This window comes from Quercus robur, chromosome 4 (genome assembly GCF_932294415.1).
Source record: "Quercus robur chromosome 4, dhQueRobu3.1, whole genome shotgun sequence".
Taxonomy (NCBI): Eukaryota; Viridiplantae; Streptophyta; class Magnoliopsida; order Fagales; family Fagaceae; genus Quercus; species Quercus robur.
This window is the reverse complement of record NC_065537.1, coordinates 74,133,839-74,151,946: the sequence shown is the minus strand read 5'-3', so window position 1 is coordinate 74,151,946 and position 18,108 is coordinate 74,133,839. Positions and strand designations below refer to the sequence as shown.

The 18,108-nt window shown below is 33.7% G+C and overlaps 2 protein-coding genes across 33 annotated transcripts in view; both read right to left on the bottom strand.

Moving 5' to 3' along the window:
- Positions 1–449: 449 nt before the first annotated feature.
- Positions 450–18,108, bottom strand: part of LOC126723694 (putative disease resistance protein At3g14460) — a 78,532-nt gene continuing 60,873 nt past the window's right edge. For 7 of the 32 annotated variants that reach the window (XM_050427423.1, XM_050427425.1, XM_050427421.1 and 4 more), the window contains 16 exons: positions 7,627–8,298; positions 6,735–7,132; positions 6,166–6,554; positions 5,762–6,077; positions 5,508–5,621; positions 5,247–5,361; positions 4,870–5,138; positions 4,084–4,297; positions 3,618–3,943; positions 3,365–3,504; positions 3,137–3,237; positions 2,538–2,601; positions 1,921–2,287; positions 1,747–1,837; positions 919–1,297; positions 450–812 (listed from right to left, as the gene is read on the bottom strand). The gene's annotated coding sequence lies outside the window, so the exon portion shown is untranslated. Of the gene's footprint in view, positions 813–918; positions 1,355–1,699; positions 1,838–1,920; positions 2,288–2,537; positions 2,602–3,136; positions 3,238–3,364; positions 3,505–3,617; positions 3,944–4,083; positions 4,298–4,869; positions 5,139–5,246; positions 5,362–5,507; positions 5,622–5,761; positions 6,078–6,165; positions 6,662–6,734; positions 7,133–7,626; positions 8,299–18,108 lie in introns of all 32 variants that reach the window. The other 25 variants (XM_050427414.1, XM_050427416.1, XM_050427408.1 and 22 more) reach the window with 25 other exon arrangements.
- LOC126722574 (putative disease resistance RPP13-like protein 1) lies at positions 7,649–11,461 on the bottom strand. The gene has a single exon (XM_050425722.1). The coding sequence runs from the start codon at positions 11,339–11,341 to the stop codon at positions 7,649–7,651; it is 3,693 nt and encodes a 1,230-aa protein (XP_050281679.1). The 5' UTR covers positions 11,342–11,461.

The following is an 18,108-nucleotide window of genomic DNA, read 5'->3' as shown; positions in this document are numbered from 1 at the left end:
TAGCCTCCAAGGAATTAATACCTTGTTACACCCCAACAAATCAATATATCATCATTAAATAGTGATAGGTTGAACTGTTCTAGAACTTGGCTGAATGTAAGAATGGGTGCTACAATATGGGCTTTTAGGCAGGTTCTAGTTAAATCAGTGGAGCCCCATGGTCATTAAAGAAACTGCTTGAAGGCCCATTAAAAGGTTAACCTTTTCTCTTTTCCAATTGGGACAAGTATAGTAGCTTTGGCTAAATCCAAAGATGGGGAAAGAATAGTTTGGAATTCTTACAAGAGATTGAAGTTCTTCAAAAAGACTACTTAACATTCTTATATTTGAGAACAAAGACCCAAATATCTCACTTGCAACATAAATTGGATAACTCATACAACATTGTCGTATCTATTTGTGTAAAATAAAGTACTTTGATCTCATTATGAGCTCTAAAACACGTAGTATTGAAATTCAATTCACTAAGCAAATTGGCACTTCTCTATAGCAGTGACTTCAATAGTATTTTTAAATCTAGAACTTGTATTAATTTCGAAGGAAACATTAGGCATTCCTATGCTTTATTAAAAACTAAAAGAAGCCTATGAAGCTAACTTACAAGACAACTGCCAATCATCATAGATGAGCACAATATAGATACCATATGGAACTTAATTAGTACTAGAAATAAGCTGAATACATGATAGCATCAAGGGATACTTTTGGAAGAAGCCATATCAACCTAGGCGAGTAAATTGGATCATGTGGAGCAATTGCCTGGTATACTGTTGTTAGAAACCGCAAATGTGTTCCACATTTTTGTCTGAAACCTGTGAAGGAGTTTGCAAATATTTTAAAAATAATCATTGGTTGGAAGTCAGAATCTTATACCAAGAAACATAAATTAATTGAACAAAGCTGACAACCGCAAAATACCTTTTTGTTGGGGGGAAAACCTATTAGTCTGGTACTGATATGGGAGGGCCTCAAGATTGACTTTGATCCTTCAAGGAACAAGACTTGAGCAATTTTGTTCTAGTAGCCAGATTTTCCATCTTTCTCTATTTCAGGCACCATGGCATCGGCATAGGACAATATAAAGTTCTTGATGTACAAAAGGGAATTGGGAAGCTTCTACTAGTGAGGGCAGCAGCGATATCAAGAGTGCTGAGCCTTTGGAGCTATCTGGAGTGGAAGCGAAAAACCAAAAATAGCTCTCTGTCCCCAACAGATGACTTCGCATCTTCACGCCCACCACCAATTTCAAAATGTCAAATGAAGTCTTTGCAAGCCCATCACAGTCAAATTGTTGCATCTGGTGATATAAACTGGATTTAAAACTAGGTATATGAAATATACAATTTCCCCCTCCCTATATGGTAAATGGAATGCATCAATTTTTGCTTGTTATAAATAAACTCTGGATGATGGAGTTTTAAATTCAAACATTATTGTAATCAACAAGAGACGATTAGATCCAATGGAGCATAATATCCCAGAAATGGCTAGTAATTGTTTCCACCAACAAAGGATGTACATGTACTATTCTTCTCTATTTCTGTAACAATGACAATCAGCTCAATGGTTTAAAATATATGAGCAAATGCCATTTAGTTCCAAATCCATTCAGAATGGATTTTGATCTTGGCCTTGACAATGTGTTGTACAGAAAGAATTGAAATGATAGGTGATGGTCAGGAATATGTTTAACGAGTACCAACAAAATAGAGAACTGATGCTGATCCTTGTCATTTTGGCATGTACCTGGCTGTAAAATGAAATTCTGTATTTGATAAACAACTTGGTTGTGCAACAGCAATATACTCCATGCACGTACTGGGTCTGCAAAACCAGACTAAGCATCCACAAATAAGAAGAATCCAAGAATTAAAGAAATGTGAAGCAATTGTTAAATACATGACAACAATCAAAGCATACTCTATTCGATTGTGTAGGGTTAGTTGGCCATAGCCGATTGTGTAACATTCAATTGATGTCGCCAGCCTACAGTTTTGTGAATGTCAGGAGCTATTGGAGATAGGGTTAGCTGGCCATAGCTCTCAATATCGATCGTGTCATTGTCTCTGATAATGTGTAAGTGGTCTTGCAACAACTTTTCAACCCCTCTTTCCAGACGACTGATGAGACTAACATATGGACTTCGGAGGTCTTGGTTGATGAGGTCCTGAATCTTATGTTTAAGGTAATAGCAATCATAAGTCCAATGTCCCCTTCCTTGCATATGGTATTCACATTGAGCATTCGGATCATACCACGTCGATAATGAGTCCTGTTGAGATCAAATCTAGATGTTTTAAGATAATAAGAGACTGACATTAGTAACTTTTAGCTAGCAGAGCCAATTTCTTTCATAGAAGTTTCTATTAATGTTTCGTATGCTGTGAATCAATAAATAATATATTTGTTTTTCAATATAGAGGCTAAGATTTTAAGCTATTTTGGCTATAGTTCCCTTAAGTTACAGAGATGGGGTTCATGATTCTCATTGTTGGCAAAAAAAAAAAAGAGGAAAGAAGTGAGTTGGAGTAGCTAACAATAAGATCATTGTCCAAAGCCCCAATTTGTTAAGGAGTCTTGCATTAGAATCTGGCCACAGTTCTGCAACATATCAACAATAAACACCGAGGTTAGTGGCCATAGGTGAAAATAATAAGAATACAATCGAGTAAATATGTGAAATATTCAATACAAAATGACAAAATATGTATATTTTGGTCATGTAGCTCCCAGATAGATTTATATCTCTATTAGAGTATCAGCTAATTTATTCTTCCAAATACTCCCCCTTTGAATCACCATGTCAGTGGCAAAACTCAAACTATATTAAACAGATCATGGCGACAAGCCCTACATGAGCAAAATTCTGAGAAGTTTCTCAATTTTCACATTATTGTGATCAATGATAATTAGCAATGACTTATGGTAATTACGAATATCATAGTCAAAAGCCCCAAAGTTGTTGAGAGAACTTTTATCAGGATCTACCAAAGATATTATAAATGCACAACCCCTTTGGTCCATAACAACTCCCATCCTTTCCATCATAACACCCCCCTTTCCCCCCCTCCCCCCCCAAAAAAAAATAAAATGTATGAAACTTGGAAGTGCAATGATGTAGGAATAGATGGAGTACCTGGTTGGCTTTGGAGTGCTGCCACTGTTAATACTCCTTTAACAATACTTTTTCTCCTGAATTTCCTAACCTCACTTCTCTCACTAAGCAAACAAGAAGTCCTACAAAATATAAATGGAAATCAACACCTATGTGCAATAGGAACAACAATATAATTGCAGAAAAGTCCCTTGATATTTCACACAGAAAATAATCAAGTTGTAGACATTTCAAGATCATGATTCATACTTGATTGGCTTGAAGGACTTGTTCTTTTAATCACATTTCAATGCTAAAAATGAGGACCACCTGTGGTCATTCTTGCCATTGCTATTGGGAGTCTTGTCTGGAAAACAAAGTAAACACAAGCCCTCAGGGCCAACCTGCAGCTTCATCAAATACAGACGCTTAGGAAACTTCTGTGTAGAAATATTGAAAGAAGAATGAGGTGGTGCAGCTACTTGCAGAAATATTGATGGGAAGATAAGGTTAAAATACTTACAAGAAGTATTGGGTGCAGTCCGTGTGGAGGGAGGTTGGGTAGGTTGGTTGCAGTCACCCCGGAATTTAAAAACAAGGTAATAATTTTCAAAATCACAAACTGAAATCTCATTCGGCTATTTACATCATATCGTTGTTTGAAAAACATGTAGAATAGTGCAGCACCACTTGAAAATAAATTAAGAAAGAAAAGTAAAGAAAATAATAACAATCAAAGCGGATTCAGAACTATCTTTCATTCCAAGGCATAACTTGTATCCATGTGCTTAATATTCGTCTGAAGTTTGCTCCCAGAAATATAGCCATCCCTACCTCCTCATGCATATCCTGTGAACATTTTAAAATTTGAATAGAAATTGCTGGTAGTGAGCTGATAAATCCATAAAATTCACCAAAAAACCAAGGATTATCTATGGTCAAGCAAATGCTTAATGCAGTAGTAGGGAAAAATGAAAGTTAGAACATACTATTAATCGTTTGAAATTCCCAGGGTGCCAAGTTAAAAAGTTCCACCCAAACTATATATTGTTAAGGGTGTCAATCTGTACGGGTGCCAAGTTAAATACTTGTCTACACTTTGTCTGCCACAATCATTGTTTCATCCCTAAATAACGAACAAGCTTATTCTGCAATGGACCACATTAATGCCTCTTCCTAGGACTGATCAATAAAATGTTATTTCTGCAAAAGAAAAAGAGAATAAATAACAATCATGGTTTTATCATTCACTAACAAATTATATCAAATAAATAAAAAACCAATAAATGCATCAAATCATTTAATCAGTATCTAGCTGTCCCATGTTACATCATTCCATAGCTTCTCCAGTGAATAGGGAAGATGAAAGCTAAACTTTTTTTTTTTTTTTTTTGGGTTCTATTGTGATATTTGAAATTTTGATTGGAATTAAGGTTTACTTGACTTGTGTACCAAGAAAAAAAGAATAAAATTCAACGCCAGGGAACATTCTAGTGAATCTATAAGAAATGTAGGACAAGAAATGAGTTGAGAATAAATATTGGCCTGACTAAAAATGAAAGGGATAAATGCATAATTAAATAATTAAAACCAAGGAAATAGAATTTTTTTTTCTAATACACAATAATCTTCTTGTTATTTTATAAATGAACAGATTATTGGGAGAGAGAAATTCTCTCTCAAAAAACATGTTTTTACTGCTTCTTGAAGCACTTTTGAGTTGTACCAAATCAATATGACAATTTGCTGGTTTATGTACAACAAGAAGTACGTACCAAACTGTAATATTATGTTGCTGCATGTGAATGAAGAAAACAAGTGATGAGGACTTTGTCTACAGTTTCGGTTTCATATGATCACCATTGATTAATATGATGGGGGAGTGAACATTCTTAGGCATTCTTTTCCCCTCTTCTCATCACAACACTGTTCCTTCAACAAAGGAGACTACTCATCAATCCTCAGTGAGGCAGCCCATCTCTTCGATTAACATGTACCTGAGCTCAAGGCAGAAAGTAATTGTTGCACCATTCCTCAGCCAATCCTTTATTAAGTGAAAATTTATATTTATCAAAAAATAAACGTACAAATAAATATAAATGTAACCGAACTAAAATGGGTAGAGTACGAGTACAACACTACAACACATTACCTGACTATAAAACAGGGGCGTGGGTCACATTGTGATTTTAGCTCATGTAATTACTTCATCATCCATACCATATGTATGCAAGGATGTGAGCAATCTTGCACCAATCTTTTTACTTCTTTGGCATCATTTCATTTATGAACATTGAAGGACATACAAGTACAAAGACAACAAATTAATTCACTAAATATATAATTGGCCCTAAAACACACAAACAAACAAACGTGATAGTGAAATCAATCTACTCACAGCTTTTACACTTACCGATAACACTTCCATGTCTTCTCAGCAGATTCCAGCTACATTCTCAGAGAGTTTGTAGAAGATTGAAAAAGAGCTAGTTCAGTGAAACCATGAAGGATTTCAGGTCCAAATTATCTGGTTATGAAAACAGCACACAATCCTTAGACAAGGAACAAAATTACTACAAGTAAGCAGAATATTTAGTACCATTGGAAAAGTACTCAAACAAAAGTGCAAATTTAGGAATATTTCAGAAGACATTTGAGTAAACTCACATGAAAAATGAGGAAGTTCTAAAGGCATCATGAATTTGTGGTCACAATTGATATCTATAAATTCATAAAAGATTTGTTTTCAGTCAAATCGAGGAGCTGAAATTGGAGCTATGAGGCATCATTCTTCATTTGACAACATTACACCTCTGTATATACAGTCCAAACATGAAGTAAACAGAACATGCTAGCAGGACATATCATTGCAGCTCATTGGATGTAATTTCGCTATCTGGAAGTTTTGGATTGCAGGAGGTTTACTTGGTTTTGTATACTATTGTCTGAGGCCTCAACATTTGCACATTTTGTGTCTGAAAACCTGCAGAAGAATTGATAAAGACTTAAAAATCATTTATGATTACAGGTCCAAAGTTTATTACCAACAAACACAAATCAATTAAACAAACCTAAGAACCACAGAGCATCTCTATCTTTAAAAAGCATATTAATAATTGCTGGTAATGACATGAGTGTGCTGATCGGACTTGATTTGTCATGTAAAAGCACCTTCCCAGACTTAGATCAGTTCTCTCCCTCTGCCTCTGCCACCATTGTCTCTACAAGAGTGGTCATGTGCTGAGCCTTTTGAGCTGTCTTAAGTTTGAAAGAAAACAAAGAACCCAAAGCAGCAACCTGTCCTTTGGAGAGGACTTCACATCTTCCCGTTCACCAAAACTTCCCAAAACTCAAAAAGAGAGAGTCTAAGCAAGTCCCTGTCCAGACATGAGCAGTGAGTTTCAACTGCTATTAGCAGGTATTGAAGCAGCACTAGCTTTGAACTGCCCCAGTGTCTTACCTGAGATTAAATAGCATGCCATATTGCCTATCAGCAAACTGAATGAGAAAATAGGCAAATTGATTGTTCTTGGGTAACCAATGGTCCAGAGCATATCAGCAAACCATCTAATTTGTGTATCTAGTTCAGAAATTTGAAATCAGGTAAACACAAATTAAGCTAATTTTATTTTTCTAGTACCTGTAGAAGCCTCCAAGGTGAATCAGGCCAGCGAATGGGATCAGCAACCTGAACAGAAGAAATAATTCCCATGAACCAACTTATCCGTGATGAATCCTCGGTTTCAAAAGCCATCTTGAACCTCATTCCCCAACACCACCGGATCTGAAATGCTGCTTTAACCATCGCAGCCTTCACACAAAACTCCGGCGTGCTGGCACGAGGATAGTAAACAACCTCAAATGGCTGTCCATTAGCAGCAAGTGTTGCTGCTTCAATAACCGATTCAGCCCTCACTTTCCCTCTCCCCATCACACCACCATTTCCATTCCCATTCCCAATTGAGCTCCCATTACCCCCATTTCTCATTAATTTGTTCTCATCATCTCTCAAAAAAGCCGAAACAACTGAAAATGACACTGCAATAGAAAAGGCAACTGAATGAGAATCTCTTAGTTCATAAGAATTTAATTGTAGCAAGACCCAAAATATTTATCAGCATCTCTTTCACAAGTGTACCAAAAATATTTATATTACTACAAAGGTTTACTTTGATATTTATTAAACAAATTAAAAGAATTCTGAGCCTCATTCTAAATATTTTGAAGTTTATCTATAATTCAAAAAAATAAAAATAAAAAAGAAGACTGTGGAATCATGATGATTGGGCCATGTGATACCTTTATAAACATAAAAAACGTATTAAACACAATATGAATAAATTTAAGAAATATGTTGTATGAGCATGAGGTTTAAATTTATGTTGCCCAAATCAAATACAAGTTTAATTTTGATAGAGGCTAGCTAGTCATTCTCATTTAAAAAATGATTTTTTTGGAATACGAAAATAACAAAGAGAACTGCAACACTGGCCAGTACAGAGAAAAGTACAAATTAGTGCAGAAACAAATACCTGGCCAGTAGTTCTTCTGGACTCATAGCTTATATGATGACTCAATCCTTACGATGGGGATATGAGAAATTTTGCGCCATTCTTTTCCATTCTTTCTCCGATACCGCTTTTTTAGCAAAGGGCAGTCCTGAATATCTAGAATAGAAAGGGAGGCGGGAAAGCCCTCTTCTGGTAAGCGCTGGAGGTTTTCGCAGTCGCAAATCAACTGTTTAAGCAAGGTAAGGTGTTGAAACCCCCTACCATTGAGTGATGTCAGATGTTTGAATAAAATGTTGAGGCGGATAAGAGAAGGGGGCAACAACGCCTCCTCCGGAAAGGAACCCACTTCTCTGCCGTCATACCAAATTCTAATTTCTCTGAGAGAGTGAAGACTCTGTAAACCCCACTCCATGCGTCTGAGAAAGAGTTTGTCGCACAATGCGATTTGAAGTATTTGTAAATTGGAGGGCAAACCCCCTTCAGAAAATGATTCCAATTCTGAACATTCTTCCAACTGCAAATATAGAAGAGATGGGAGGAGGGTGTGCATACCTTCAGCAAGTGACTTTAACTTATAACAGCGCCAAATAAAAATCTGTGTCAAATTTGAGGCGCACAATCCCCCGCTGGGAAAGGATACAAAATTAGGGCACTCATGGAGAGTGAGAGAAGTTAGATCCAAGAGAGATTTATCTGATGCCGAAAGAGATTCAAGATTATCAGAATGCCAAATTTCGATAGATTTGAGTTTTGGGAAAAACTCTAATGGTAAAGACCAAAGTGAACCGGGACCTTTATTTACCTTCAAGCTCTCAATTGATGGATAGTAATGACTCCCAGGCAACTGAAGTACTCCATTGATTTGAAGTGTTTTTAAAGTAGTGGGTAGACCACCCTCAAGGAGAGTCACGTGGCATCCTCCAATTCCAAGACTTTGTAGCTTAGGAGATAATTCCTTCAATACCACCTTATCACAATTCGTCAAGGCCAATTCATGGAGAGCCGAAGGACTAGGAAGTGAAGCAACAAGCTGGGGACAATCTCTAATTTTAATTACACTTAAAGAAGGAAGTAAACTGGGCAGATTTCCCGTAAGCTTGGGACATTTGATAATGTGAAGCTCTCGGAGGGTTGGGAAAACTCCGCCTTCATCTTCACCTTCAAATATAAACCATTCCTTCCACTCTAGCATCCTTCTAAATTTTAATTTTTCAAGGGATTTAAATGGCTTGTTAGTTGCACAAGAACCATCTCCGTAGAACTTACTATCCACACATGATACTCCGTTCAAACCTTCAATTGAGAGCTCCTTAAGGGCAGGTAGCAGCCCAAGTGGAGGCAAGGAGGAACAGTATTTACAATCGTCAAGCTTTAGGGACACCATATTAGAGAATGAACATGCTCCTAACCAACTTGGATATTCTGCACCATAATAAGATATGATAGAGAGAGATTTCAAGTTCGTATGAGGACACAACTGCTCAAGCACATCTCTTTCATGTTCTGAATCATAGTTCTCACGACCTCCTCCCCATTCCAACTCCAACTCTGACAAGCCCTTCTTATCCTTCAAATTAACCTCCTCTGCATCTCTTGTTTGACAAACGTTTTCCAAATTTGATATACACAATGATCTAGAAAGATGTGGAAACTCTCCCAACTCTTTAATGTTACTCCAACTATGTTCTCCTTTTCCCACATAAAAAGCACTTAAATTTTGGAGACTTCTCAATTTACCCATGTGTCTTGGCATCCCTTTCAAACGGGTCCCTCTTATATCTAGGTGACGTAAGTTTACCAGTCTTCCCAAGTTGGTTGGCAACTCTTCGAGGCAATAACAATTCCTCAATAACAAAGTTTGCAAATTATACAAACCACACACACAATCAGGCAAGCCTTTGATATCGGTGCCATTAAGATTCAAATAGCGAAGATGTTTCAAATTTCCAACAGAATCAGGTAACACAGCTAATAATTCATAGAGAGACAATGATAATGCTCGTAAACACTTAAATGTGCACAACAAATTGTTTACCTCCATTGTTGATATATTATCATATTGAAACTCTGATGTAGATGGCAATTCTAGTCCCAAGTAGGTTCGCAAATTCTTGGCTTCATAAAACACCTCAAATTTCTTAGGGACATCAAATTCAATTAGAAAATATGACAAATGACGCATTTTTTTTGTAATTTCACTTGAATTATCAATCTCCAACCTAAAAGAAAATTCTCCAGATATAAATTTTGCCAAGTCATTAAAAAGGTCATGCATTATAAAACATAGTTCATCATTATTTGATCGTTGAAAAAATGACCTCGATAGTAGCTCATTAAAGTATTGCTCACCTATTTCTTCCATGCTTCCATTTCCCTTGGGTTTCAACAATAAATCTTCTGCCATCCACAACAAGACTAACTCCTCCTTTGAAAATTCATAATCCTTTGGAAAGATTGAGCAATAAGTAAAGCATTGTTTCAAATGTGATGGGAGGTAGTGGTAGCTCAATCTTAGGGCTGGAAGGATATCACATTTATCTTCTGGTAGATCCCATATATCACTCTCCAAAATATGATTCCACTCTCTTAGGTCTTGCTTAGACTGCAACATACCCCCAAGTGCTTTTGCAGCTAAAGGCAACCCTTTACACTTATGAACAATTTCTTTACCAATTAGTTTTATATCTGAATTTTCACTCGATTCTCCATTTTTAAATGCATGCTTGGCAAATAACAACCAACATTCTTCATCAGACAATTGCATTATACGATGAATTGAAATAGGGTGCACAATTGACGCAACATTTTCACTTCGTGTTGTAATAATGATTTTGATCTCTTGTGCCCCACATCTAAACACTCTAAGTAACTCATCCCAAGTACTATAATTCTCATTCCAAACATCATCTAAAACAAGGAGAAACTTCTTTCCCTTTAAGCTCTCTCTTATTCTAATTTGTAACAAATTCAAGCTATGAATGTCACAGTTAGACAAAGTGAGCTCTTCAAAAATAGTTTTTGCTATTCTAAAACTATCAAATGTGTCTGAAACACAAACCCATGCTTTGAGATCAAAATTCTCCTTTACTTGGTTGTCATTATATACAAGCCGAGCAAGGGTTGTTTTACCAACCCCACCCATGCCCACTATAGGAACAACACATATCTCATCACCATCTGCATTATCTAATTGCAACTTCTTAAATATCTCCTCCTTATCAATATCTCTACCATACACACCACATTCTTCAGGACAAGAAGTTGTTAATTGTCGTGGTGGTAGTGGTACTCCACCGACAACCTCTTTCAGATTATGGACATTCTTTTGTTCTATGACCATTTGTAATATATCTAGAACATTTTCTAGCTTTGACTTTATCTTTTTGTCAAATGAAGTAGAGACGAAGCGCCATACCTTACTAGTGCAACTTTGAAATTCAGCTTCTGACTTGGATCGTAAGGCTTCAGTGGCAATCTCATCCAGAAGGTCATCTGCAACATAAACAGCATCTTTAAGCTCATCCAGCCAATTTTTCACAGCTGGGTTTGTAAATTGCTTCTCCTCTGCATCAATGAGCACTGATTTAGCAGATATCAGCATAACCTTCAACTTTTGTAGCAAGTCATCACTGTGTTTCCTTCCCTTGAAGTAGTCTATGACTTCAGGAGAAGCCAGTCTATCAATTGTCACCTGAATGATTGAAGTGGCAAGTGCCTGTCCCAGGAAGACAGCCATGGTCTCTTGTTGCTAGAAGAAGGAAATAAAAAGGCCAAAGGGAAACAATTGCAATTTAGGCAGATAACCAGAGGAGAATGGTTTGCAAAGTGATAGATATATAATGAATAATGTCAAGTGCACAAACACTTTTGCAACATCATTATAAATGGTTGATTCTCAACCATTAATATAACAATTTTACTTACATTAACCATCTACCATATTAGTTGTTTATAAAAAAAGAAAAATTATAAAATAATTTGTGTAACATGGCAGCTCACACTTTTTTAAAGTTTTATATTTGTCTTATTTTAAGAAATAAAAAAATATTTTTATTTGTTTTTATAAACAAATAGATAGACACAAGAGAGAGAATGAATAATTGCGCGTTGTGATGGATCCCAGTGCAATAATTGAGAAAGAATTTGACATATATATATATATATATACACACACATATATGGCTCTTTGTGTAGCTGTGCTGCCTATCAGTCTGTGTGGTTCCTACCTACCAACTACTAGAAAAGTGAGTGAGATAGGAAAATTTATCTAGTTAATTGAGTTTATTTTCGTCGGTTTATTGTATAAAATTAGAGTTATTCATTTTAAAAAACTGTGCTTAACAAATAAACTAAAGAAGCAATAATGGAAATAAACTCATCCAGCTTTGATCTTAGAATGGTTAGTCCTTGAGTTAGCATTGGAGCGGGGTGTCTTTTTCTGTAATTACCCGATAATATAAAGGAAAAGTAGAAAGTTCAACATCAACAATTCTTTTTTTTCTTTTTCTTTTTTTGGTTGAAAGGATCATAACGTAGAATGGTTTGTACTTGGTACTCAAACCATTATTTCCATTGGGGTTACAATAATTGGGGCATCTTTTCTAGTAATATTTGTAACTTTATGTGAAGAAAATTCAACGCGGGGTCAAGTTTTTGAGCTAGTCAAATGAACTTAATTTCCTAAAAATAAATAAATAAATATAGTGGAAGTTGCTTACTTGTTTCTGAAAAAGAAAATAAGAAAAGAAAATGACAAATTTGACTAGTTGGAAGGGAGTTTAGTTCCCAAAAATATCTAAGTGGTATGAAGTGTTTTTCTTTGGAATGAACTATGAAGTTTACTTCCCATAAGTAAAAATCAAGAAATCGAATGGAAGTTGTTTGATAAGGTTTTTTTTTTTTAATTTTATTTTTATATATAAAATAGAAATTATACTCTAGCCTAATCTAAGTGTATATGTATATTCCTTTTTATATATAAGATAGAAATTATATAAGCACTTATACATGTAGAGTGACTATTACACCAAAGATGTGTAGTGGTTGTTTGATAAGGTTGTTCATGAAAAAGAAGAAGATTGAAGAACTTTAGGACTAATTGATTTTTTTATTATTGTATTTTTAAGTAATAAGCAAAAGGAATTGGATATGGCTAGCTATTCATAAAAAAATCAATCAAAATAAATAATCCTTTGGGGAAAAAGGAAATGAGTTTGTTGAGTTTCAATAATCTTATCAACATTGGATAACACCAACCATACGTTCTCCAAAGATAATGTGAATTTTTATAGTTAATTTTCATTGTCCAATATAATGTGAATAACCTCAAATGATTTGATTCATTATCTCTATCAAGACAGATTGACCTGTTTTGACACAACTAAACTTGTTTAACTTATATAAATAAAATTCATTTCTTTCCAATATAAATTATAATTTAAACGTAGAATTGAATAATTAGTTATGGTGTTTAGTTCTCCATTGAAATTTGAAACTCTAAGACCCCTTTCCCTTTCACCAAAAATAATGAAAAAGGTCTCATTTCATATTATCTTTTTTAGATTTGTATTTATAAATTTTTGTGGAAACTCTTGTAATAAGAACTTTTAGATTTTATACTATAATTATATGAATAAAAATTTGAGTGGAATTTATATTCCAATAATAATTATAATTTATGCGCATACAAAATATAAAAATATGTTAATCACTTTGGGTTATATTCTTTACATGTGTTGTATTAGTGACAACCAGTGGCGGCGCCACATAGAGGTCAGGGTGGTCCCAGGACCACCCTGACCTGAAGAAAAAAAAAAAATTATATGTAATAATTAAATATTTTTTATTTATCTACCCTTATAAAAAAAATAGGAACACCCTCAAAAAAATTAAGAACACCCTCAAAATTTTTTTATGCCAATAAAATTAAAGAGAGATGCTATGTTCACAACATTTTTACAATATTTTCATAACAAATCACAGTTGATTAGTTGTTATTAGTTCAAATTTGAACCTAGCACTAAGATTACTTTTTTATGACAATAATAATAACCAGTAACAACCTACCACTTAGGATTTATTGTAAAAATGTTGTAAAAATGCCATGGACATATCATTTCTCAAAATTAAATTTTGGTGGATTATTTGTTACATTTCGGCCGGTACCAGTTTTTAGAAGAAAAAAAGAAAAATCCCTAAATGGAAAAACTCGTCAACACAACATGTCATTACCTGCATCGAATGCCTAAAGAACAAATCCAACCATCGCAAAGGTCGCCCCTACTTCTTCTTCTTCCTTTTCTTCTTCTTCTTATTGTACTATTTTTGGTTGTTGTTTTTTATTATTTAATTACATATTTATGTTTTAATATTATAAAACAGTAATTGTTATGTAATAACTAAATAATCTGAGTGTCAAAAAAGAAAAACTAAACGATTTGTTTTATTTGAGGTTTACTTATTTGGATCAATAATTTTATGTTGTATAAGAAAATATAAATATAAATATATATTATTTTTAATTTTTTTTTAGAAACCCTGAAATACCTTGAAATGGTACGTCGAAATAGATCAGTACAGAAATATTCCGTTCCACTAAACAAATCGAAACAGTGTCCAAAACAGTATTCATAACATTGCTTTCAAGCAAAAAGAAAAAGCTTAAAAAAAAATTGAACTAAAATCTAAAAAAGAAAAAATTGTAATAGAGAATATAAAGAAAAAAAAATTGAAACAGAGCAAGCCCACCTAGGAACACCCTGAAAAATATTCCTGGAGTCGCCACTGGTGACAACCCAAGATAATATATTTATCTTAATACTAGTCACAAACTTGCACTATGCATGGAAAAATTTGACAATTTTTTTTTTTAAAGTAAAAAATGAAAATAATAAATGAGGCTTATAAGGGTTAGTTCCAAACCATTCTTAAATGATTTAATTATTTTCTAACAAAGTATAGTTGATACAATATATTAGATTTGCAAAATTAAGCTATCAATATTTGTTATTTAAAAGTGTTTTAAATTTTGTAATTTTTATTTTCAAGAAAATATAATGCATTTTACATTTAATTATTATATAAGACTAGATATCTTGTAAATAATGTAATGTGTGGTTAAAGTTTATTTTTAATGCTCTTTACAAACTATTTATCTTTTATAATTCTTAAATAATATAAAAAAAGATATTATAATAAAATCCTCCACTTATATTAGGGAAAAAAATCATCTTTGCTTTTAGGTCATGCACAATAAAGGTCCTTTACCACCATATGCGTGTGAATCAAATGTGAACTATTGAATTGATTTTAATGGGATGATTGAATAATTGCGTGTGACGGTGGATCCCAGACACAACCATTGTGCCATTTCCAGGAAGCACAATAATTGAAAATTTGACATTAGAAAATGGCTCTTTCTTTTACAGCTGTGCTATCAGTTATGGTGGTTCCCACTTACTACCAACTACCATAAAGTGAGGGAGAGAAGTAATTTCTCTAGTTAATTGAGTTTATCTTCATCGTTTTGTTATACAAAATTTCGGTTATAAACTTACCAAGTTAGATGTTAGTATGTTAGAATGGTTGGTGTTACTCAAACCATTGTATTCTTGGGTTAGCATTCCTGTAATGTTTGTACCTGAAAAGAAGAAAGAAAGACTAGTGTTTACTTTTAAAATGTTTAGGAGATGTGTTTGAAAACATATGTTTTGTTATTTGAAACATGTGTTGGTAAAAAAATTATTGGAAATGCGTGTGTAATGATATTTAAAGACTGAAAATATGTGTTTGAATGGATGTACCAAATATTCCTTTAAATGTAATTTTTAACAAGAAATGTGATCGGTGAAGATTTTTATTTTTATTTATTTATTATTTATTATTTTTTTATCTGTGAAGGTGTTTTTTGTTTTGCAGAAACTCTCAAAATACTTCCTCTTTTGCTTTTAATGCGTGTAGCAGAAAGGTCCTTTACTTTGCTACTCTATTGGTGTAAATCAAATGTGAACCATTGAATTGATTTCAATGAATAATTGAGCGTTATGGTGGATCCCAAACATGGTTATAAGCACAATAATTGAGAAAGAATTTGATATATATGGCTCTTTGTGCCTATCAGTCTGTGTAGTTCCTACCAACTACTAAAATGTGAGTGACAGGAAAATTTATCTAGTCAATTGAGTTTATTTTCGTGGGTTTATTAATTATTATACAAAATTACAATTATTCATTTAAAAAAAAGTGTTCTTAACAAATAAACTAAAGAAGCAATGGAAATAATCTCATCCAGCTTTGATCTTAGAATGGTTGGTGTTAGTCAAACCATTATATCCTTGGGTTAACATTTCTCTTTTTCTGTAATTTCTGATAATAGAAAGGAGCAGTAGAAAGATCATAATCATCAAGTAGAATGGTTGGTGTGCTTTTACAATTGGACTGGGGCGTCTTTTCTTGTATTGTTTGTAACTTTATGCGAAGAAAATTCAATGCGGATCAAGTTTTTTTCAGCTAGTGAAAGGAACTTTACTTCTAAAAATAAATAGTAAATCTAGTGGAAGTTGCTTACTTGGTTCTGAAAATAAAGATAACCAAACAAAAAGACAAATTTGACTAATTGATATGAAGTTTAGTTCCTAAAAATATCTGAATGGAATGAATGGGAAATTTGGTGGGTCATTTCTCGTGATGTTTGTAACTTTTTTCTGTGGAAGTAAGACAAGGAACTACCAAGTTTGAGTCCCAAAACATGAAAGAGGGACCATAGGACAGCTGATTTTAATGAGGTGGTTGAACTGCGCGTTGCATTAGATACACACAAATATTGCGTTTTCCAAGAGTTACATTAAAATCTCACCTGTAAAGTTGTTTCCATTATTAATAGCTGATGTGACATTATCATTTAAGGCTTTTGTCGCCTGTCGGTAGATTAAATGACATTATCATTAGGTTACGGGGGATTAATTCAAGATTGGAAAATGAAAAATAAGTGTTTGTTATAAAGATTTAAAGTTTGTGTCATGTATTTTTCTAAAAAAAAAGTTTATATCGTGTATCTAAGAGTTAGATCATTTTAGATGTATAATTAGTTTTTTTAAAGAGAGATGCTACGTTTATAATATTTTTACAATAAATCATAGGTGATTAGTTGTTATTAGTTCAAATTTGAAACTAACACTAAGATTACTTTTTTGTCCTAACAATAACAATTAGTAACAACCTATCACTTAGAATTTGTTGTAAAAATGTTGTAGACATATATCATTTCTCTTTTTTAAAACCTTTTCCCCCCTCTCCCCTCTTTCTTTATGTGTATATTAAAATACTTAGGGTCCGTTTGGTAGAGAAGTTTGAGTAATGTTGTTTGTAGTTTTTTGAAATATGTGTGAGTAAAAAAGTGTGTACAAATGTGTGTAATGTTATTTAAAAACTGAAAACAGTAGTTTAAACTTGTTTACCAAAAAGGCCCTTAGTATTCAAAAAAAAAAATGGCATTATCGTTTAATACGTGTCAACAGCTTACAAAACAGCAAATATTGCATGATTTTACTTAAATACCCTTTCTCCCTTTTATCTCTCCCCCATCCTTTGGTTTCTTCATTCATCCTTATCTTTTGATTTTTTCCCCCTTTCCTACCGAAAATTATATGTTGTACCCGACATATATGCTGGGTCTTTCACACATAGGCGGGCCCCACAGTGTGTGGGACCCGCTAGTGTGTAAGTGACCCAACATATATGCCAGGTACACCATATACCAGCTCCTTTCCTACACAGCTGTGTCAGGCGCAACATGAAGGTAACGTCAACCATTTGTTATTATTATTACTAATCGCTAACTCGTGCGATGCATGAGATAATTCAATAATAATCATATATATTTAATTTGCTTGAAGGTACATTAATAATCAGTTTGCAAAAAAATAAAAAAATGTACAATGAAACCCCTAATTGACAGCACACCCTAACATCAAAGATAGTAAAAGACTTAATTAAATTCAGCTGGATTTTAGTTGATAGGTGGGGAAACTAAAGCATACCTTTCTTAGAAAAAAAATTCATTTTTATAAGACCAAATTAACCTTGAATGTCACAAAGGGATCAGGCCAATGTTCTTATCTTCAATGCAAGGTCTCAATAGAAATTCCCAATAAGTTTAGTCACTCTAAGCCTCCAATTAAGAAGAGCTTAATTTGAATAATTAAAACAAACATAATTCATGAACTATGAAAGATGTAACCAAAGAAATAAAAATTATTTGAATACGTTGGCTAGGAAACTCGCAAAGCAAGCACTTGTCCATTCACTTACAACAAAAGTATCAAAACATGAAAACACAATAACAAAATACAAAATTTTAACTAAATAAAAAAGTGCATTAACCTATATTTTACAATAAATACCCATAGAGCAAAATATAACAAAGGAATAAATATGTTTGAAGAATAAATATAGAGCAAAAAATAACAAAGGAAAAATAGTTCAAATAAAAAGTCTCTAACGTCA